Genomic DNA, 24,080 nt, shown 5'->3' on the forward strand with positions numbered 1-24,080 from the left:
AAGCTGTCTAATTACTTACAAACTGGATAGGATGAATAAATGTCACGGCTGAATAAAAATGACAAATGACTTGCAAATCCATCTTTATTAATGCTTACACAGTATTAAATGCATTTGGAATCAGGTGGAGAATGAGAACCAGTGTCTTGTGAACTTGCTAAGAGACAAAATTGAAAAGACTGAGGTATGTAAAGCTTTCTTAAGGAAGATAATCCTTCCTTAATATTATTAGCCCCACATACTAGCTTTTGGAGATAATCAATTACGTTAGGTCATGAAGACAGGATACCCTTCATATATAAAAGAACTCAAGCCCAGTCCACTAAGCAGGTGTGTGTAAGGTAAAGGGATTGCAGTCATCAACCTAGGACATAACTAGCAATAAGCACAAACTTTCAAATGAAGACGTTTTTCCAAAGGAATAAAAAAAATAGATTTCAGTACCTTGCCTTCCCTCATCATTGGTAAATAAACCAGCATCGGTGCTGCTGAGACTGCTGGAATCACTGTAATAAGGGAGAAGAAAAAAAAAAAAAAACAGATCAAAAGAACAATTGATCTCTCAGTCGTAAAATTTTAAAGAGACACGGCAGCTCAGAGATGAAACTTAAGCCTGACAAAGATCTGAAAGAAAATAAGATGATTTTTTTTTAATCAAACTGCAAATATTCTGGTTCCATTAACTACAGAGCATATTATTTTTGGCACATAAAACCACAGGAATCTAATGGGACCCTGACAGTAAGCCAGATGTGACTGCAACGAGGTGCTGACACAATTGATGCATTTTATTATCTGCTTTCATCAAATGCTCACTGCTCCTTTCTTATGCCGTGTGCAATTCAGCCTGAGCCCGGAACACCGCTGCTCAATAAAATGGGGAAAGTCTCAATCAAAAGCAGCCTAAGCCTTTCTTCAGCACATGAAATACAAGGGCCTGAGATGAAATTACTTTTCATAACCACATTTGCAAATATTCTGGAAAAGACATTACTTAAGAATTCACAACAACTCTATTACTTAGCATGGAAGAAAAAAGTTTACAACGGTAACAATCCATTAAGTCAAAGTTAAAATCCCTCTGAGCAAAACACTCAATATTACCAATATTAAGGAGGGGGTATGTAAAAATAATATGTACCCCATACTTCCAAAGAAGTTCAAGTATGATACAAAGGCAAATTTCACAAACAAACTAAAACAAATAGTAGATATTCGACTGACATGAATAAACTGTCACTATTAGTTCTAACAGAAGCAATGCTTATATGAAAATCTAGTTAGTTGAAAAACACAAAAACAAGATCATGTAATAACAGCCTTCTCCTCTAAAGAAAATTGATGATCTTCTTTAAAAATTCTCATATACTTCTTCCTGTAATTTTTAATTTTAACCAATCAGGAAACTACCTCAGGTGAATTTTATACTTTTCCTGTTTACATGTATAACTCTATAACCTGACTTATTAAACAAAATTAATCTGTTTTAAAATATTTAAATTGAGAGTTCAGGATTAAAACCACAAATGAGATCTAAACCCAAATGTTTTCTGAATATAGAATATCATTTCAGTTGTTTTATTTATTAAAAATAAATAAAAACAAAAAGCATAAAATTTGTTAAGTGGCACATTTTACCAAGGAACTCTAAGTTGGTACCTTTTTCTTTAACTTTCTTCATTAGTGCTTTCCTGTCTGCCTCTATCAACACAACCCTAATATATGGCCTTATCATATATACCTTGAATCACAATTCTTTTTCTGAAATCCTTGAGGCAAAATGTATTTAAAATTCACAACTTTTCAAATTTGGAAAGATATGTTCTAAAATGACTAAATGACTAATAAGGGTCTGGGGTAGCATTCCAGAATCAAACCTATTACTATATATTTTTTTTCAATTGAATGAATATCCACATTAAATAGAGTTCAAGTTAGGTCTGGCCTCAAATGAATGAATTAGTTTTTCACAGCTTTCAGAATTCAGATTTAAAGATAAAGGATTGTGAAACTATGTGCTTTCTTTTCTTCCTTTCTCTCTCTCTTTTTTTTTTTTTTTTACAATAGTCTTCTCATTTCTGAGTTCAGATTTATCTCTTTTAATATAGTCTACATCTAACCAGGCTCATCTTTTCCAAATAGAACTTGCTGACTAAAAATATTATGATATCTTGGATGGGATCCTGGAACCGAAAAAGAATATTAAAGAAAAACAAGGGAATTCTAATAAAGTATTGACTTTCATTAATAATGTGTCAACACTGGTTTATTGATTCTCACAAGTGTACCACAACAGGGGAAACTGGGTGCAGGATATATGGGAATAGGATATCCAGAAACTCTCTGTACTATCTTTGCAACTTGTCTATAAAACTAAAAGTATTCTAAAAGAAAATGTTTATAAAACACATGTGCATATCTATACATATACACATAAATTAAATAAATAAAATAATAAAATGTTTTCTATTAAAAACCTAAAATTACTGCCCCATACTTTTTGGATTAAATATAGATTTCAAGGCTCTATATGGATGATCCCAACCTAAATTCTCCCTATCTCTTTTGTTTATGTTCTTTCTCCAAGTGGCATCCCAATCTTCTCTCTTCTCTCTCTGCCTGCTTACTCTTCTGAAATATATAAGGAAATCAGACTTCCCCCTCTGAGAGCAGCTCTTAGTCCCTAATGACCCTGGTCTTCATTTGGGATCTTTTTACATGTGTTTTAAACAACATGTTTCTTTATTTGTATTTCACCTCATTGACATCTAGCTAGTTGCTCTAAGTATACCATGTAGTTGTCAGCATGTCCGATAAATCAGCACAAGAACTTATATGGAAGCAGGGCTTTTCATTTTCAGCATCTGACAGCCATTATGGCTCATCTCCAAGGACACCTCTTCCCACTTTTTTTTTTTTTTCTTTTTTAAAGCATGACTTTTATAGCATGGTATTCAGAGAGAATATATCCCATGAATGCTGGTCAAATTTGCGTTTGTACACTAATCCCAGTCCCCTGTGCCCCAATCTGTTCATTTCCCGTATTTTTGATTCTTGAAACAAGACATCATCTGAGAGTCCTCTTTCTCTTTTGTCCTCCCCAGTACAGTCAACCTTCCACTGATTCCAACTCTTAAAAGTGTTCTATTTTTTTTCCCTTTACTATCACTGCCATAATTCACCTCTCACTTAAGGATGGACTAGAGGTCAGTCAAAGCTAAAAAAACACTGTTACTGAGATCATGTTACCTTGAGAAAGTGTAAATCTAATTGAGTTTCTTCGTTGTTAAAATTCCTCCCATTACTTACCAGGCCTTTAAAACATGCTTACTGCTGTAGCCTCAACCCCCACTTTATGTTCTAGTCATAATGAACTGCATGTACTTTACCAAATACATCCCACTTTGCTCCACAATCCATGCCTTAGCACTTGCTTAAATCATAGCTCCTTTTGGAAATCTTCCCTGACCAATACTTTCCGCTCAGCACACTTTATTTTCACTGTTTGCTTGTCTGCTATTCTAAACTATGGGGCTGCAGGGAAAAGGCACTGCCTTTATTTAGCAATCTTCCCACAGAAAGAATATGCATCTGAGTGACAATAAAAATAGTTACATGGCTGAGTTTAAAATCAAAGAAAGAAATACTTAAAAAAATGATTCAGGAGTGAAAACATCCTCTTTGAAAATTGGTACCTGGGCTGTTGACTGCTGGGTAGACTGATTATATCTAATAGATACTCAAATATTTTTTACAGTGAAGAGAAATCAAGAGAGATGCATCTCATTTTTCTTCCAGGGTTGATGTCTGTCAACAAAAGGCAGACATCAATAAAAGGAGGGGCTTGAACAATCAATCCAAAAAGCTGTAATCTGTAAATAATCCAGAAATGAATATTTAGTCTCCACTACACATACGCTCTCTCCCAGCAACTGAGCAAGATCATCACTTTCAAGTCAAGCTTAGTAGTCCTCAGTCACAATGGCTCAATACTACCATACAAATAATTTTCACTATGGTATTAAAATGCTGTCTTTTTTTTTTTTTTTGAAAGAAAAGCAGATACAATAAACTTCTCAAAGCCTTCCTGAAACATTTTTTTTGTTTTGAATAATTTTTACTTCCTTAGAAAAATAACATAAATAGCAAACCATCTCTAATAAAAGCCCCATCCTATAAATTTTACCAGATCCTATTCATGTTTTTAATCATATTTATAAGCAAATATATATGTATATACAAAATAATATGTATTATTAAATACATATATATGAAGTCCATGGTCTTCAGTCTACATGATTAAGATGAGGTTAGTCTTACAAATTAAAATCAAATACTCTTTCCCAGTAAGCAATGTTTTTTTTTTTCTTTTCTGGATCATAGTTCTGAGTCTGGTTTTAAGAACATGCCTAAAAAGATGAACAATGTCAATACTTCCTCATTTCCTACAGTAGCATTAGTTCTGCGTAAAAGAAAAATGATCACTTACCTCTTGATGTTGTCAAAATAGTACTCAACAATGATCATGGTGGTATATCTGCTTTCTAGAATAGGTACATGAGACTAGTTGCCACAGGATCATTGTTTTTCTCATTTGTCTAATGTCAAGATCAAGTTTTTCTAGACTGTAAATTAGGTTTTACAATTCCTAAGTGATCAGAATTCCCAGTATTCCACAGACTTCTAAAAAGATCAAGCCATATCTGTTGAAGTGCTACCAATTTTTGATTCTTAAGAATCAAAATAAACTGATGAATTGTGACACTAAAAAGCACCAAAGCTAAAGCTCTATAATTAAACAAATAAATAATTACAAATCCAATTCTATGAGTTCTAAATGTGCTGTTATTCAAAAGTGCATTCTTCCCCATTGAAAAGCCATTTCCTTTTCTCTTTATAGCTGAAAATTAAGTCTTTAAAACACAATGGAAAGACTTTGTTTAAATCAAATAAGCAATTTTGTTTTGTGTTAAACACCATAAATTATAAAGAAATGTAAGGATGGTTAAACAGGAATATCACTATGATTATATTTTGTATTATTATAATTTATAATTATTTTAAAGTAGAATTAAAATACAAAATACGTTCAAGCACAAACAATGGAGACACATATTTTTATATTTAGAGAATATAAAAGTCACCTTTCACTCATGAGTTCGTCTGAGACTTTTTGCTCTTCGTAGTCCATTTTGTCCTTACTGGTCTGGCTTATTTCCTCACTTTCTAAAACTACTCCTTCATCTTGGATTTTTGGTCCTTGTCTAATTATTTTCAATTTCCTTTTTTTGACTTTGTTCTTGGTAAACTCTTGATATTGGTAAGCTCTATCACTGTCCATGTCCTGATCTCTACAACCTTCAAGGGGCTGGGTCATTGTCCGTTTGTTAGAGATGTCCTGTGGGAGGTCCACGGCCATGCGTTTTACCTTTCTCCTTCTGCGCAGAGTTCTGTTCCCAAGGTTGTCCACGGCAAAGTCAGATTCGTGCCACAGAGGTCTTTTTCCTCGTACATTATTATTTAAGTTTGATGATGGCCTGCGCTTAGCCACTAACATTTGGTCATCAGAGTCACTGTGATCTTTTTTATTATTATTGTGATTCTCTCTATAGTCCTTGCTTGGTTCCTCTAAACTAGAGTCAGAGCCTTCACTTAAGCAGTGACCAGTCTCCCATGGGTGGTGAACATTATATGATCTCCGTTTTCTCCCTCTCCTTTTCCTTGCCTGGCGTTTCAGAGGGCAAGATATACTTCGAGAATGATCTCCTGTTTCAGCAAATCCACCTCGAGCTTGCTCTGAGCTCTCCTCCAATGCTGAGACAAGATCATGAACCAGTTCTTCCATGGTTCGACTGAAATGCCTACATTTTCAAAAAAAAGAAGAAAAAAAATTAAAGAAAATAGTATTAACTGCATTAACCTAGTTTATTACAGCAGACAATTCACTCTAAATCTAAAATTAATAGTTATTATAAAGAAATGTTTAAAAGCTATTTAATTTTTCTATCCCAGATAGTTTCAAATATTCTGACTCATTTTAAGCTCCTTTTTCATATGTAAGTTCTTTTATTAAACATACGAATTACTTCAAGATAGAGTAAGCATAATATCAGCAATGAAAGATCCCAGTAATTTCCTATTTTTACTGTGTAATTATAGAAAAGTTATTTCTGCTTAAATCCCTGCTCATTAGTCTACTCCTGCCCTTTCCCTAGAGCCAGTTTTGCTAGAACAGATATGGAGAGAGCTTTCTCAAGCCTTCCTCCAACCACCCCTCCCCCACAGCAATTTCTAAGTGAAGAAGAAAACTGTACAATCCTCTACTCACCACACGCTCTACCCAGTCACCACCATGATATGCGAGGGAGATGGAAAGACTGACAGGTACTTTCAAGATTTGTAATATATGTGAAAGGAGAGTTTAACCAGACACTAGGCATATATTTAGGCCACACTAATCTCATAACTCAGTCAAGCAGAAACTGTTCATACTCAAACTGGAGGCTCACTGGTCTAAAATGGCCCATCATTTTTCTTATAATTCATTCTGAGACAGTCTCTTGGTATTTTTTAAATAAAAAGAAACAAACAAAAACCATTAAACTATGTTACCAGTGAGAAAATGATCTGCTTGTCAGCTAGGATAAGTATTCTTTACGGACTTTTATAAATTATATCGACCCTTTCCAAACCCAACTCCCAAAGATTCTAGATCGGTTGGTGATGGAAAGCCCAAAATTCCAATTTTATTTTGTAAACAGTATAGTTAATTCAAACATGTATCTTTCTTATACAGATCATGAACAATCATTTCTGAGTCTTAGAAGGACCTAGGGATCAAAATATCCTCAACTACAGAGGTCTATATAACTTCTAAATCTACAGTAGGGGTAGGCACACTTTTCTCTAAAGGGCCAAACAGTAGACTGTTAGGCTTTGCAGTCTATTAGGTCTCTGTCATAGCCACTCAACTTTAGCCACTGTAAGGTGAAAACAGCCCTAGGCAATACATAAATGAATGGCTGTGTTCTAATACAATTTTATTTACAAAACCAAGTGATGGCTGGCTATCGTTTGCTGACCCTGGTTTATATAGTCTCTACAGTCTATAATTTGAGGCATTTGCAAGTTCCTTATAATAATTTTTCATTTTGTGTTTTCATTTGAATAATCTGAACACAAACATACATTTTAATTCGACTGGATTTACTACTTATAAGATGATTCACACATACAGCTTCTAACACAAGAACTTACTATGTGCTCGGCCCATTTTTAAGTGTTTTATATGCATTACCTCATTTCATTCTCACATAATAACCTTATAAGGTGGTATATGAGACACAAAGAGACACAGACATTAAGGGCAATTTGCCCAAAGTGACACACCTAGAAAATGGTAGAAACAGGTTTCAAACTCCAGCAATCTGGTTCTAGAGCCTGAATGCTCAACCAACTGCAGCCAAGAAAGGGATTCTAGTACCACACAATTCCAGTATCCAGTTTGCATTTGTTTATGAGTGATGTAGCAGCAGGTGGTACTATTTTAATTTCTGAGACAGATTTAATATATATCTGCGTAAAGCCAAATGACTCACACTTAGCATTATATTCTTTTGAACAGAAAAGAGGAATGGGAGACCTGAATCAAGGGCAGTATAAGTGGTGGAAGTCAGTTGAATCCAAAGCCCCCGATGCTGTAGTCATCAGTGAAATGTACATTGTGAGCAATTAACTAAATGGACACAGTTTTTTATTAAAAAAAAAAAAATTATGTTTATTCATTTTTGAAAGACAGGGAGAGACAGAGCACAAGCAGGGGTGGGGCAGAGAGAGAGGGGGCCACAGAAACTGAAGCAGGCTCCGGGCTCTGAGCTGTCAGCACAGAGCCTGACACAGGGCTTGAACTCACCAACGGTGAGATCATGACCTGAACCGAAGCCGGATGCTCAACCGACTGAGCCACCCAGGCGCCCCGACATCGTCTTTCATTTAATGTGGGCATTGTATTTTCCTGATCTATCTCCTTTAGCATTCTGAATTAACATGGTGACTGAAGTATATATTTTAAATAAACTCTGGAAAGTCACTAAAAGGGTCCTATATATTACTCAGGTTTTAGAACCCTGCATTTGGTTATGAGAAATAGGTGTCACGTAGGAATTAGCATTAAGCCAAAAGAAGGGCTACAATTCTGACTATACTGATAAGCCAAATGGGTCTTTTCTCCATCATCTCTATGTTAATAATCACATTTTTGTTTTCCCTTTATTGCAATAAATATTTTGTTCATTTCCTTGAATACTATTTCTTTGGAAGAAATGTAGTTTGAAAGACCTATGATCTCTGAATATAATATTGCACCTTTAATAAAATTCACTGGACGCCAGCTTAACGTGTACCAGAATAAGGACCTTTGTCTAAAAGAAGACTCGGTATCACCTGGTTCTTAAGTAACTTACTCTTTGGAGACGCAGTTTTCTCATCAATGGGTGAATGACTAGGTCTGATTATTAATATGAAATTAACTCAATGCATGAATGTCATCTACAACTAAAGTTGCAGGTTATTTTGGAAGTTATAATCTAGTGCTTTACCACAAAAAGGAAATGTGGTGGACCTACCACCATTAGATAAAGGTTAGCAATCAGATTCAATCCATTGAAACTTAAGTCTTCAATCAATTTCATTTAAAAAGTATTGTAACAAACAGCTTAAGAAAATAGAACTGGTATTACTAAGAATGAAAGCAAAATTTCTTGATAACATCATTAAAATTGTCACCTTACTTGACTTTGTATTGTTTTTCTCAAGAAAAAAAAAGACATTAAAAAAATTTTAGGGGCGCCGGGATGGCTCAGTTGATTAAGTGTCCGACTTCGGCTTGGGTCATGATCTCACAGTTCATGGGTTCGAGCCCCAGGACGGGCTCTGTGCTGACAGCTTAGAGCCTGGAACCTGCTTTGGATTCTGTCTCCCTCTCTCTCTGCCCCTCCCCCACTCACTCACATATATAACAAACAAATAAACATTAAAAAAAAAAATTAAAAAAAAATTTATCCAGAGAACCCTATTTATGCCATGATGTCACTCAAATAGGGATCAGATACGAATGCCAATGAAGACATTTACTTTAAAAAGACTTTTTAAAAGCCTCACAAAAACACAGAAGAAAATATGCAACATTCAGAGTTAAAATCACTTTTCCCCCCACTTCAGTTTCAACTCACCAGACTCCCGCAAGTCAAAACCCTTGTTAATGAGCTAGTGATATTATAGTCAGTCACGCTGCTTCACTTCTATCTCTCAGGGAAAACTGGCATCATCTGGCCTCACAGAAATAAAGTCATTATAAGAGACCACATAATCAATAGCTCATTTATTTCCTTTGCCTCGGCAGTTACATTGAAGACCATGGTATGGAAACATTTTATCTTCAAGATATTTTCTTAAATGAGACTTTTCCTATTGAAGAAAGAACCTGAAAATACAGAACTTTTCTGTACAAAAACGTGTTTATTAAGCATTCATAGCTGTAAAGTTTAATTACAGTAAAATTTAGTGAATTACCACTTAGCTAATTTGAATAACATTCATATTTATAAAACAATTTCTCTCCATTTGAAATTCAATGGAAAAGATATCTTTTGAGAATAGTTTGCATTAGGTACAATGTCTAAGATGACAGTTCACTAAGAGTTTTCTTCAAATACTCCAAATAAATAGAATAAGATTATAGTCCCACTATCTATCTAAAGTGGGATTTTGAAAACGACATGACCTGAACAGATAAGCATTTTGGTTTTTCGCAGGTGTATTTGCATTATGCTGAGCAATATAAAACGTATGATCAACCCAAAATTTGATATGCCAGTTTTAGGTAAGAATTTTGTGCCAAGGGTTAAGTTTTTGTCAGTCTTCTTCTAGGCACTATTAAAACATCCAATAAAATGAGTAAATTGTTCTCCCTGGCTTTCTTAACACCAAATTCTAACTCAGACAAAGGCTTTCCTTAAAAACGTATGTTTGAGAGTGAGGATGGTCAATGAATGTAGAAACCTGGTGCTGAGTTTAGAGTTTTCTTTCAAGTGTTTCTTGCTCAAGAAAGAAGACTCAGGACGTGGCCTTAGTCCAAACTCGATGCTCACATGCTCCCACAGAACTAGCAGTTGACTGATGAATCAAATCAAGGGCTCTCAAACAGCAGTCAACAATGTACAGGGAGGCATGGCAAAGAAGCCCAAGAAAGCCCAGAAAAACTGATCCCCCAAAAACTGACAGCCAATTACTCCATCAGTGACTTTTCCTTTTTGGAGACTCTATTAGCAATAACTACTATTCCTAAGAGGATAAAATACAGCATGTACAGAAAAATTAGAGAATAATTTCCTTGCCTGGACACTGATAAAAATAACTATATAATAAGATGATAGACATGTGTGTCTTCATAAACCCAACAATTTCATTAAAAAGAAACAAAAATCTTCCATATGTAACAAAAAAGTAACTGACCACAGCTATCAAATACCTAGGTAAGGAAAAAGAAATCAAATGCTCCTTATCACCTAATACATGGTAAAATTCTCCTCTTCATCTCTGTAAAACACAGGATTATTTCTTCTACAAACTTAAGTAACTCTAGCAGTGGAGTGCTAAAACTAATTCACCCACTGCTAAATACAACTACTTAATTGGCTTCTAGCAAGTTAAGGAAATAGCCATTTATTGTTAGTTTCTGCATGAATAAAAATTCAATGTGTACAAAAACAATGTAGGAGGAATACCTAGTCAAGAGCTATGCTGACGAATGTATGCTATGACTGATCACAAACTTAAGAAAATAGTCTTGGAATTACATGTTTTGATATTCATGTTAGCTTTGGCTTAAGATAGGAAGGGTGGTTTGGTCATAAAAGTAAATAGCTAAAGAATACACATTAAAATTAACACATAATAGTGTAGATCATGACAATGAGTGCCTAAACATGCAAACAGCAGCCTTAGAGATGCTACATCAGGGCTGGCTGGGTGGCTCAGTCAGTTAAGCGTCCAGCTCAGAGTTCCTGAGTTTGAGCCCCACCACGATGGACTCTGCTGACAGTGCAGAGCCTGCCTGGGATTCTCTGTCTCTTTCTCGTTCTGCCTGTCTCCTGCTCATGCTTGCTTTCTCTCTCAAAAATAAATAAATTAAAAAAAAAAAAAAAGATGCCACATCAAGGGCTAAATTTCATGCCTAATTCAATAAAATATGATTTGTTTGATTAAAATTTCTACTGCTCATAGGAATTTATGCATTTCCGTCTTCAATGGTAACATTATTTGTCAAAATAAGTCTTTATCTCAGTCTAGTAAACTTTAAAATGATTAAAAGAAGTATCTCCTTTTATATACTTTGGGGAAATATTTCTTAGGAAATATAGAATAACCCTAACATTAAATGTTAACATTTAAGCTAGTTTAGAAATTCCTTGACCTACCTAACTTAAACCATTAATCAGAAGTAACCTTTTCTCTCTTCTTGAAAGAGGTAGCATGGAGTTAGGGGAACTTATTATGAAACGTGTAAGTAATTAATTATAACTTTACATTAATATTAGGCAATGCACATGGACCAGAATTCTCTAGGTAGGGGAAAAGGCTGGGAGGAAACTAGAGAACACAAGCTTTAAAGTCAAATCTATGAATGTGGAAACTAAATTTGACTCTATTCCTTAGCTATAGGACCCTAAACAAATTACTTATTTTCAGACTGTTTATTCATCATAAAAATGGTACATTTTCTACCTTGAAGGGATTCTGTGGGATGAGAGTGAATATTTATGTGAGAGTAGTTATTTCATCTTTTAACAACCTCTGTACAGGAATGAGGTGGTCACTGAAATATCAAATCATTCTGCTTTTAAGGTGTAACCACCTTATGAATCCTGAGGATATCATAATGAAAGCACAGACCTTACCCTTTCTGAGTTCTTGAACCACTCTGACTCATGGGAAGAGGGGAGAATAACAGACATTAGCAAAAATCTTGCATATCATTTCAAGACATTCATGCACTCTTTAAAGATTTTCATGAATATTAAAAAAAAAAAAACTAAAAATTAATGCTGCATTTCTGACTGACTCCTAACTTAATAATATATAGATACAAGAAAAAATAAATCAAAGAAAGTCATTCCACCAAGTTAGGAGCCACAGGTTCTCCACCAAACAGAAAAGTTCACTGCCAATGGAAGCAAAGGTTCCACGGACTTGAACATGACTGGAAGTGCTGCTGGCACCTGCTATTTTGTCACTTTTGCTACCACAGGAACAGGCAGAAAGCTTTCTTTCCTCCAAACCCTAGCAGTTAGGCCAAAAATTAAAAATTAACTTAAATTTAAAAAAATCATTCATGGCTTTAGAAAAAAGTCTTTTTCTACTTTCCAAATAGTGAGTTAATAAGGCAAGCTCATTTGCTATTTAAATTTGAAGGTTCTTCTGTTTTTAACTTCATTTAACTTCAAGAGTCATTCAAAACTTTACGCTCTAATCACTTTTGAAACACAAATTGTTGAATAAGAAGTTGTGTAAATGACATAAAGTCAAAGTCTAAAACAAACAAAAATAATTCAGAGTCTAAAAAATAATTCATTCCAATTCTTGTCAATATGCATACATTAGAGCACATCTAGGCAAGTTTCTAATATGGACGAGAGGAGTCTCATTCATTGCTCAAACATGGTAACCAACTATTCAATATTTATTGAATATATAATATATTCTGAATTCTTAGAATAAGAATGAAGACAACTGAATATTAATTACAAGTACCTAGCATAATGCTTGACATGCAACAGATGTTTAAAAAAGATCTGTTGGGGGGCACCTGGATGGTTCAGTAAGTTAACCAGCTGACTTCGGCTCAGGTCATGATCTCACACTGTGTGGGTTCAAGCCCTGCGTCAGGCTCTGTACTGACAGCTTGGAGCCTGGAGCCTGCTTAGGATTCTGCGTCTCCTTCTCTCTCTGCCCCTCCCTCACTCACACTCTTGTCTCTCTCTCGGTCTCTCTCAATAAATAAGTAAATAAATAAATAAATAAATATTTTTTAAAAAGAGATCTGTTGGGTGAACAAACCAATGAATGACTGAACAAAAAAACAGGAAAAATATGGCTTCACTAAAAATTTAGACAACCCTGATTTCAAAGTTTCTGCCACATTAACAAGCCAGATACTCTTTAACTTTCTGGCTACCTTTCTAGCACAGCAAATGTGGTGGTAAAGGACAAATTATCAAAGATGTTTTAAAGGTTTCCAGCTTGCCATAAATAAAAATGCTAAAGAGCTAAACTAATATTAATGGGTTACTTGGCCAAAATCACACTGGCCATTGCTTTGATCCCTCATTGTCAAAATAGAAACCTGACTCAAACAAACCTGACAGTATGGAATTGACCTCAAGATAAAAGACAAAAAAAAAAAAAAAAAGGCAGTTATTTAAAAAATGTACATTTTCCACTATGCCATTTCTTGGACCCAAAGAAAATCCAAATAATAAATAAGAAAGAAACTACAGAAAAAAGGAAATGATCTATAATAAATATAGTTTATAATTTTAAGGTCTTTAAAAAAAAAAAAGCAAACCACACACATTGAAACAAATAGTATGGCTCAATATATCAGTAATTCAATATTCTCATTATCAAGGACTTAATTGTAAAACGTGTTAGTTCAACCTTTAAAATCTTAAAAACCAGAAATTCACTTTAAATATAAATCACTATTAAGGTAAAAAGTAATAAAAGCGTACCTAAATTATAAATGTGGTTTATCCATTAAATGAATCAAATTTTAAAAGGCAGGTTAACATTATAAGTGCCACAATACTTAATGCTTTTTGGCCCCTAATTTCAAAATTGTGTGTGGATGAGGAGTCAGGAAAAGGAGATAGAAACTCTCAGGTATAACGATTTTATAAAAATATAAGAACAATTTGCACAAAAGATATATTCATTTCCTGAGGATTTTTATTATTTAATTGTATACAACTTGTCTTCTGTAGCAGTAAATTACAAAATATAATCTCAGTTCTATTTTTCAAACAAATTGTTAAAGGGGTCGATAAATCATCTACTATTTACCCCTTTGGGGCCTAAAACTTGAAAAATCTAATCTCGACATTGGAGAAAAAGTTGAAGTCAAGATGGGAGGTATATACAACAGGAATTCAGGCTGGCTAACCTATCCGGGCATAGTCTTTCCCGTTTAGATATTCCCGTGATATTGTATCTTATTCAGACAAATAGGACGTATACGAGGATGGTGAAGAATTGTTCTAGGTATACCAGCATCACACTGCAAACATGGTACGTGGGCAAGTTACTTAAGCTGTATTTGCTCCTGTTTTGCCATTTCTAAAATGCAAAAAAAAAACAACAGCACCCACCTCAAAAGATTTACATGAGATATATGTACATAAAACTCCGCACCAAGGAATCAACCAGTAGTAGCAACCCCAGCGGCACTGGGGCTTCCTTACTGAGAGCAAACTTACGTGCATAGTATGGTAAATGTCTGGTCAATGAATGAAAAAGAAAATTCCATTAAGAACTTTCCAATAAGGGAATGGTTGAGCAGATAAACTAGAAAATCAAGGTTCCAGTTTGCTGGAAAGTGTTCATTCTGGCCAATCAGGCATGATTTTTCCGAGTTTCATTAAGAAACAATGATTAAGTGCTAAGCACTACGTTATCCTCTGGGCCATAAGAAAAAAATGAATTCTACACCGATAATTGAAAAGAAGATAAGCATTTTAAGAGAACTGAAGGAGGGTTTCTCTGTATTACACGGAGGTACCTGACTATGAGTTGGTGAGAAGGTGAAAGGGAGAGGAAGGAGTTGGAAGAGTCATACTTTTTTTTATTAAATAGCCCTCTGTCCTACAAATCAGTATCGCTGCAACAAGGGCAGACCAACCTATAAAGCACATTTTGTTTAGTTCCCTTAACAAGGTATTGAATGGTGAAACATTAAGACAGGTACCTATTAGATGCCTGGGGAGGGAATTCTGGGGTAATGGAAATGTCCTATATCTTGTTTTGTGTGGTGATTACACAGTATACACAACTGTCAGAACTAAAAATAATAAACATGTAACAAGTGTTTTATGTTATGCTAATGACACACACCATTAAAAAAAAATATGGCTCATTTAAGAAAGTACTCCCAGCTTTCTCACGGGAAAGTGTCAGAATTTAAAAGTATAACCACTATAAAATGAACTACAGAACGATCTAATCTCATTCAAAACATTTCAAGCAAGATATTCTTTTAACTTTTCACCGATAAGGGACGCAGAGGAATTCTTTGAGATCACAGACTACTAGCGTGCCTCATGGTCTCATTCATTGCAGAATCTAAGAATGGACGTTTTCAGGCCACAGGTCACCCATTTTTCAATACTTTATGCTTGAAATTGTCAGTGGGAAACTTGTTTCACTGCTTGTCCGACGTATGCTTGGGGAAAAATAGGCCTGGCATTGCAGAGCTTTCAATCAGAAACCCAAAACCCAGCTTCTAGGTCCAGGACTAAAATGTCCATGGCAATTTTGGACAACTCACTTAGGAATTCTGTGCCCGTGATAATCTCCTATCAGAGCTATCATAAAGATAAAGTGCATGAATTTGTGAAAGCACTTTGAAAAATCAAAGCAATATATTATTTCAAAGTGGCACTGGTGATGGGGGTACTGTAGCCCTGGTCAAACCCCAAACCTAAAATCCTGGCATTTACATGTTCTTAAGGAACACTCATACACATCTCATTTGAACTAAAATGGACCGTTCAAGGGGCAGAAACACGTAGGCCACTCCCATTCCAGAAAAGAGAGGGGTGAGTGGGGTGTCTTCTAGTACTAAACTTCCAGAACTCTAGATTTCTGGGATTTGATCCCCCAAGACACCTGCTGTAATCTAGTACAATTAAAAAGGAACGTGAGTGGATAAGATCTATATTAAGTTAGCTTCTTCTGTCCCTAGCCTTGTCAACAATCAGGGACGAAATGAATTGCTCTTGGAGTATGGACAGCTTTACTCCCCAAATATCGTAGAGGGTTGGGCAATCAGCAAGCATTTACCGTACTCCTGCACACATCTTTACCACACACCTCAACGCCTTGCTCAAATCGCTTCCAGCCCAGGCACGAGTGAGAGCAAGGCCTAAGTGTCTTCAGATCATCCATCCCCAACTCCCTCCCCCTTCTATTCCAGGTCCGGCGGCCTCAGGCCATCACACCCTCTCCTGATCTCCCATCCCCAGGGCCGCCAGCCTCACCAGCTGTTCCCGGCGGCTGGAGCTCCGATCGGTTGGCGCCCGGCGGCCCCGAACATTAACGACACCCAGGAGCCTGGCCTCGAGGCTCAGGCCCGAGAACAGACTCCAACTACCACAGCACCAGCGACTTCCAGAAGCAGTTCAGCATTTTGAGCTGAGCTTCCGGAAGCAGACGGGAGGCGGAAACCGGATGCCCGGAGCAACCATTACCTCTCCTCCCCGCACCGCCTTCGTCGCCTGTAATCTCCTCCTTTTTAACTCACAGAAAAGATAGAGGCAAGTCCCTGGAACCTTTTCCTACGAAAAATTTCTTAAATGTCTTTCTAGTATTCTGCAAACTGAAGCAGGGTGGCAAATAGAAGTGGAGTGGTCGAAAAGTTGTACCCTCGGGACTAGCTTTATGGTTTAGCCCGGTTGCCATGGAGACCAATAGTAACAGCGGTGCTCCAGCAGAAGCCGGGACGCTATGGCCACGTTAGCTCGCCTCCAAGCTCGGTCGACGTTCCTGGTACAGCAGTACTACTTCAGGAACAGGTAAGGCGTCGACTGGGGTACAGCTCAGAGGGCTGGCTTCGCCCTCGCCAGGCGTTCCTCGGCAAGAGTTTCCTATTAACAAAGTCCCTGAATCAGTAAATACCAAGCACTTCTCCTCGCTTCGTTTGTTGGCCGCAAACTTAACCACAAGTTTAAAAGTAGTGTTACCATACAGAGGAATTATAGATGGGGGTAAAGGGAGGACATAGTTATTAGCTCGAGATGGCTTAGGAAACTTCCCACTATAGATAAAATTGCAGAATAAAGTATTCTTCTGGGACATCATCACTCCACAGTTTGATGAAACCCATGCCCTCCCTGTTGAAGTTTTAGTACCCTGACTGGGGTCACCCAAGTACTCTAGCTGGGTGATCTCCGTTGTGTCTCCCGTTTGCCTGGGGATTTGAGCCTCCGTGGTTTCACAGATGTCATTGAACTCAACTGTTCCATGGCTCATTTGTCTTCCCGAAGTGACAGTATCTAAACCATTCTGGCCGTGATGAGAATAGGCTGGCATTCCTTCCATTTCATTTATTATTACTATTAATATTTTCAGTATAAAGAGAAATCTCTAAAGATCATGAAAGAATCAAAATTCCAATGTTCGCCTAGTTAAAACAACAACAACAACAACAGAGTGTTTGTAGCTTTGGGCACAAAGGCCGTATAAAATATCAATATGTGAAAAAAAGGTAACTGGCAGTTTCCTTAAGCAATGATTGCCATTTCCCATGTGTTATTGGTTACATCAGCGCTTTGTAAACTGTAGTGTACATTAGAATCATTTGACGATGATGTTAGAATATAGATTCTGATTCAGTGGGTCTCCGTTATGGCCAGAGAATCTGCATTCTCAGAGGAGTTCCTGTGAGGCCCCATTGTGAAAAAAAAAAATGTGTGTGTGTGGGGGGGGGGCTTTGTAGAAAAGGAACTAGGTATGGGTCTACTTCTTAAACATCCTTAACAAATTATGTATCTATTCCCACTTTGCATGAGGGAAGGAAAATGAGATTCATGTAGAAAAAATTCACAAGCTATTCAAAGTAATGTTGGTTTGATGGGAGGAGATTAAGCCAAGAGACCAAAACAGGTGGCTACTGTAGAGTTAGAATTAATGGTTTGCATAGGTGTAAACTTTAATACAGGTATAATGAGAACTTTTACAGAAATAAAATTAGAGGAAAAAAAGTTACTGGAATGAATTTTTAAAAAATATAAACGTTTCTAGTTACAAATATAGTAAATGAATTTAAAAATAGAAAAGTCACTAGTGAGAGGTAAATGTTTTAGGAGAGCAACGTGGAGGACATATCCAGGGGATTTAGTATGTGAATGATAGTCATTGCAGAATTTGGGAGTGGGAGTGGGAAGAAGATAAATGACTAATAAAGAAGTAGTAGAAGAAAACTTTCCTAAACTGGAGAAAGAATATGGCTTTGAATGGAGAGGGCTCTGAGTATGAGACAGGATTTTTTTTTTTAAAGACACACTTCTTAGATGTTATCTGGCAAAATTTCAAGGATACAGAAACAATTTTACAAGCTCCTAATCTAGACAGACAAGAAAAAGTTATTTGCCAACGAAGAAAGAAGCACTGATTGGTTCATAAGCAACACAGGGACTTCTAAGAGAAAAAAAGGGCAATAATTATTGATTATTCAAGGCAATATCTAAAAAACCTAAACCCATCAAAGCTCTTATTCATTCTTTTTTTTTTTTTTTTTGATGAAAGAAAGACGTTTTCAGATATATAAAGACTCAGGGTTATGTCATCCATATAGCCTATTGGAGGAAATGTACTCAAGAAAGTACTCTCTGAAATCAAGTGAAGATTAAATTAGAGCAAAGATCTCAAGATAGGGGAAGAGGAGCAAAAGAAGTAAATAGAAACAATAAGGAATAACTGTACCTGTATTTATAGTTAAATCTAGATGAACGCTGTTCCTGAGATTTATGGGATACCCCTAATTCCATGCAGTTAAAAGAATCCAATAGGCACTTTGAGTTTGCTTCCTACACATCTCCTTTTGCATTTCAAAAATTCATTAGTACATTTTCCACCTTGTAAGTGATCACAGACAGTAGTGTTGTGAATAATCTCATTAATACGGTAATGCAGGTCATTCTATATCCAGCTTCTAATATCAGTTTTTCCCCACTCTGCCAGCCTATGTAATAATAATAATTACTCCAGAGGCCAGTCTTTTTAGTGACCTCGGAACTCCCCACAGTCTCTCCCATCACCCAGTCTCAAAGACAGTGGCATAGGTTTAAGGTTTGCAGTGCTGCCTACCAGGCTATCTTTCAATTTTTTAAGTTTTATGTGGCCAAAGTTGTCAATCTATTATTTTGGCTCTGGGGATTTTGCCTTCATTGGAATGGTCTTTCTCAACCCGTGGTTATAAGAAAATTCTCTGTGTTTAGTGACAATATTTTAAAAGTTTTATTACGTTTTTCTTCACTCTGCAGTTGTGTTTGTGTGTATGTATCAGGTGAGATAGGGACTTAACTTTTAGTATAGAAATTGTCTCAAAGCCTTTTCTGAACATTCCACACTTTCCTTACCAGTGTTATGTATTGCAAGATAAATTAAAGTTGTAAAAATTGCAAAGGAAGAAGTAAAATTGGCTTTGTTCACTGACAACATGATCCTGTGCATAGAAAACTAAGTTACCTACAAAAACATCCAGAAATAAGTGAATTTAGCAAGGTTGTAGGACACAATACACAAAAATCAATGGCCTTTTTATGTAATAGCAATGAGCAATTGTAATTTGAAACTATAAAAACAATTCGATCTATAAGAGCATCAAAATACATGTTACTTTATCTATTGACCTTGTAGAAATACCTTGTGTACACAGTTTGTACACAAAAGTGTTTTAAGTACAGGGTTATCTGTAAAACATTCATTAAAGCATTACTTCTTTTTAAAAAGTTTTTTTTTTTTTTTTTTTTTTTTTGAGAGAGAGAGAATGAATGGGAGAGGGGCAGAGGGAGAAGGAGAGAGAGAATCTCAAGCAGGCTCCATGCCCAGTGTGGAGCCTGATGCAGGGCTTGATCTCACGACTTTGTAGAGATCATCATAACCTGAGCCAAAATCAAGAGTGGGACACTTAACAGACTCAGCCACCCAGGTGCCCCTAAAGCATTATTTCTAACAGGGGGGGGAAAAAAACCAAACCCTGGAAGTAACTTGTATATATTTGTAACTAATCTGGCTAAATAAATTAAGGCATATACACATGATGGAATATTAAGTAGCAGTTTATTTATTTATTGATTTATTTTAATGTTTATTTATTTTTGAGACAGAGAGAGACAGAGCATGAACGGGGGAGGGGCAGAGAGAGAGGGAGGCACAGAATCCGATGCAGGCTCCAGGCTCTGAGCTGTCAGCACAGAGCCCGACGCGGGGCTCGAACTCACGGACCGTGAGATCATGACCTGAGCCGAAGTCGGATGCTCAACTGAATGAGCCATCCAGGCGCCCCACGTAGCAGTTTAAAATTGAAAAATTTTAGGGCTTCCTGGGTGGCTCAGTCTGTTAAGTGGTGGACTCTTGGTTTCAGCTCAGGTCACGATCTCATAGCTTCGCGGTGGGTTCAAGCCCCACATGGGGCTCTGCACTGACAGTGTGGAGCCTGCTTGGGATTCTCTGTCTCCCCCTCCCCTGCTGTGCTTTCTCCATCTCTCTTAAAATAAATAAGTACAAATTTTTAAAACAATAAATGAAAGTGAAAAATTTTATGCCTAATGACATAAAAAATTCAGAGACAAATTAAGTTTAAAAAAACAGCTCACAGGGGCGCCTGGGTGGCGCAGTCGGTTAAGCGTCGGACATCAGCCAGGTCACGATCTCGCGGTCCGTGAGTTCGAGCCCCGTGTCAGGCTCTGGGCTGATGGCTCAGAGCCTGGAGCCTGTTTCCAATTCTGTGTCTCCCTCTCTCTCTGCCCCTCCCCCGTTCATGCTCTGTCTCTCTCTGTCCCAAAAATAAATAAAAAAAAAACGTTGAAAAAAAAATTAAAAAAAAAAAAAACAAAAAAACAGCTCACAGAAAACATGTAATACATTTTGTATGAAATGTTTATGCATACAGAGAGACATAGGAGCTGAAATCATAGATAAAAAACTGTTAACAGTGATTAGATTTTGAGAATTGGAAGATAGGGAAGGTTGAAATGGTATCTTAATTTTTTGTCTATATTTTTCCATGTAGTTTACAATTTTATATTAAATATTGGGTATTCATTATAATTTATAAAGTAAACAGTAAATAAATAGGAAAAAAATACCCTAAGGCAAAAGTTTTCTTTTGAAAACACAAAATTAAACATATAAAGTAAGTGACCATGAAGATGTAACTGATACAAAATTTGCCTTGCCACCGTAAAAAATTAGAAAACTGAACAAAATATGTGGAAAATCACTTTTAGACATTTTGATACAACAGACAGTGTAGGATTGTAATCTCTTAGTGAAAGGAAACAAATGAGGTTATCTAGACAGTTACTCCCACTTTACGCGTGGCTGTAGCTTCTGAACAAAATTCAAACTCAACAGCATTGTGTTCATATTGTCTAGCATCTGTTTCTAAATTAGTAGTAGGACAAAAATACAGCAAACTGTGACCTACACCCAGGAAGAAAAACAGCCAATTAGTAGAAACAGACCCAGAAATACAAAGATGATACAATTAGCATATAAGGTGTTTTAAGTAGCTTTCAAAACATGCATAAAGACTTAAAGGAAACTATATGCATAATGAGTTACATGGAAATAAGAAGAAGATGAAACTTTAGAGATACAAAACAGATTATCTGAAACAAAAAAATTCAGATGGACTTAACATCAGATTAAAATCCTGCAAATAAAACATTAGTGAACTTGAAGACTTTACAAATACATATTGTTGAGTAGAGCAGTATATAGAAGTGAATTAGATCAAATTGGTTAATAAGTGTTGTTAGGGTCTTTTATATTGCTGTTGATTTCCTATATAGTTGTCTTATCAATTATTCAGGGAGGCATGTTGAAATATCTAACTCTTACTGTGAATTTGTCTCTTTCTCCCTTTAATTTTGTCAGGTTTTGCTTCACATATTTTGAAGCTCTATTATTAGGTGCATACTCACTTAGGATTATTACATTTTCCTAATAAATTAACCTTTTTATCATTATAAATATTTTATGCATGATAGTTTTTTATCTTAAGTCTACTTTAAATGTCAAATTATTTTAAACTGTAAAACTATTTGAATAAAATGAAACACTTTTGAGATGCCATTCTTTCCTGTGTGTGTATATATACACACATATACATATATATATACACATATATATACATATATACATGTGTACACATACATACATGCATGTAGGTATTTAAAACTACTGAAGTAATCTGAAACTTATAAAAAGTTCTAATGCAATACAGGTTTTTTTTTCTCATAAATCATATGATGGTAAGTTGCAACCTGATGGCCCATTGTCCCCCAAATTCTTTCCACTTAAAGACATTGTGTAACTATAATTCCACTGTGAAAATCAAGAAATTAACATTGATACATTTCTATCATCTAATCTTCAGACTCCATTCAAGCTTTGCAAGTTGTTGGAATAATGTTATTTATAGCAAAAGGATCCTAAGTGTCTTATCTCCTTAGTTATCTTTAATATGGAACATTTTCACGGTCTTTCTTTGATTTTCATAATCTTACTACTTTTGAAGATCAATTATTTTGTAAAATTTCACTCAATTTGGATCATTCTGATTTTTTCTTCCTCTTGATTAGACTTAGGTTATGTATCTTTGGCAGAAATATCACGGAAATGATGCCACAATCTTTTTCATATATTCTACCCGGTACTACATAATTTTTATTTGTTTCATTAGTGATAGTCTTTATTTGGATCATTGACCAAGATAATTTCTGCTAGGCCCCTCTACTATAATGTTCTCTTCCCCCACCCCACTTTGTATTTAGTAGGTATATTGTTTTTAATGTTTATTTATTTTTAGAGAGAGATTGTGACCTGGGGAGGGGCAGAAAGAGAGGGAGAGAGAGAATCACGAACCATGAGATCATGACCTGAGCCAAAATCAAGAGTTGGGTGCTTAAATGACTTAGCCACTCAGGTGCCCCCAGTAGGTATTTTTTAAAAGCAAGTAATTTGAAGCTGTGCATGTACTCCGTTCCTCATCAAACTTTCAATGTATTTATTTACTTATGCACATCATTATGGACTCATTGGTTCCTATTCAGTGGGTTAACATCACTTTTATTACTTATGTTTATGCTACCATTGTCCCACTCTTTCACAATGGGAGCCACTAGAAGCTTATCATTGTACCCTGATCATCGCAATACTTTCTTGCTTTCTGACACAGAACAAATGGGTTCCAGGCTCATCTTTTTCTTTTCCTGCCCCGGATCTGGAGTCATCTATTTCTTCAAGGAGCCCTTGCTTCTTTTAACGAGTGCCCTGCTGTTGGGTTGCTGCTCTCAGATTTTCTTAAGTGGACAGAGTTAGAAAATATGTGCATGTATGCATTTGCATGCAGTTTACGTCCGTACTTTATTCATCCATCCGTCTGTCCACCTACCCATGTGTGTGTTGAAATCCATAAGTTTGCATTGACAATTTCATTTCAAATCCAGCACCATGTGATTCACTCTAGTTTATCTCCCTTCCCTTTCCTTTCCTTTCCTTTCCTTTCCTTTCCTTTCCTTTCCTTTCCTTTCCTTTTTTTTTTTTAAACACTGAGAAACTGGGCTCTCGTTATCCTTAATATATTGCTTAAGTTGATCAATTTTATGCAATCAAACTCCTGTCACCATAACTGCCCTCTCTTTTATGGACACCCTTTTCATGTACTGTGGGGTCTACCTCTCCATGCTGCACCTGTTCATCAAACTGGATACTCTTTTCATCATTCTTGGGTTTTGATTCTCTGTTCTGGCTGCCCTTCCTTGTAGAAACTTTCTTCACCTTTCCTCGACACCTAAACACTTAGACATTCTCTCCATAGGAACACTGTTCTTAGTTTGTGACATCCTACCCCAGGCTGCTCTTTCATGTGGATGTCCATCTTAGCCTACAAAGGCTTAGCCAGGACAATGTGACTCCCCATCCCCCAACACTCCTGTCCCCTCTACCACAGATTCCTGGTTTCTTTGCCCACTGCCAATTTCTTTTGGACTTAATTGTTCAGGAAATGAAGGGAAGGT

The 24,080-nt window shown here is 36.2% G+C and overlaps 2 protein-coding genes across 7 annotated transcripts in view; one reads left to right on the forward strand and one right to left on the reverse strand.

The window, feature by feature from the left end:
• Positions 1–16,471, reverse strand: part of GPATCH2 (G-patch domain containing 2) — a 174,213-nt gene extending 157,742 nt beyond the window's left edge. For all 4 annotated transcript variants that reach the window (XM_047840305.1, XM_047840307.1, XM_047840306.1 and 1 more), the window contains exons 1-3: positions 16,314–16,471; positions 5,145–5,861; positions 445–506 (exon numbers count right to left, since the gene is read on the reverse strand). In XM_047840305.1, coding sequence (XP_047696261.1) covers positions 445–506; positions 5,145–5,861; positions 16,314–16,369 — 835 coding nt within the window. In that variant the 5' untranslated portion in view covers positions 16,370–16,471. The remainder of the gene's footprint in view (positions 1–444; positions 507–5,144; positions 5,862–16,313) is intronic.
• Positions 16,472–16,740: 269 nt separating this feature from the next.
• Positions 16,741–24,080, forward strand: part of SPATA17 (spermatogenesis associated 17) — a 204,961-nt gene continuing 197,621 nt past the window's right edge. For all 3 annotated transcript variants that reach the window (XM_047840794.1, XM_047840793.1, XM_047840795.1), the window contains exon 1: positions 16,741–16,847. In XM_047840794.1, coding sequence (XP_047696750.1) covers positions 16,780–16,847 — 68 coding nt within the window. In that variant the 5' untranslated portion in view covers positions 16,741–16,779. The remainder of the gene's footprint in view (positions 16,848–24,080) is intronic.

Source organism: Prionailurus viverrinus, chromosome F1, assembly GCF_022837055.1.
Source record: "Prionailurus viverrinus isolate Anna chromosome F1, UM_Priviv_1.0, whole genome shotgun sequence".
NCBI classification, from domain to species: domain Eukaryota; kingdom Metazoa; phylum Chordata; class Mammalia; order Carnivora; family Felidae; genus Prionailurus; species Prionailurus viverrinus.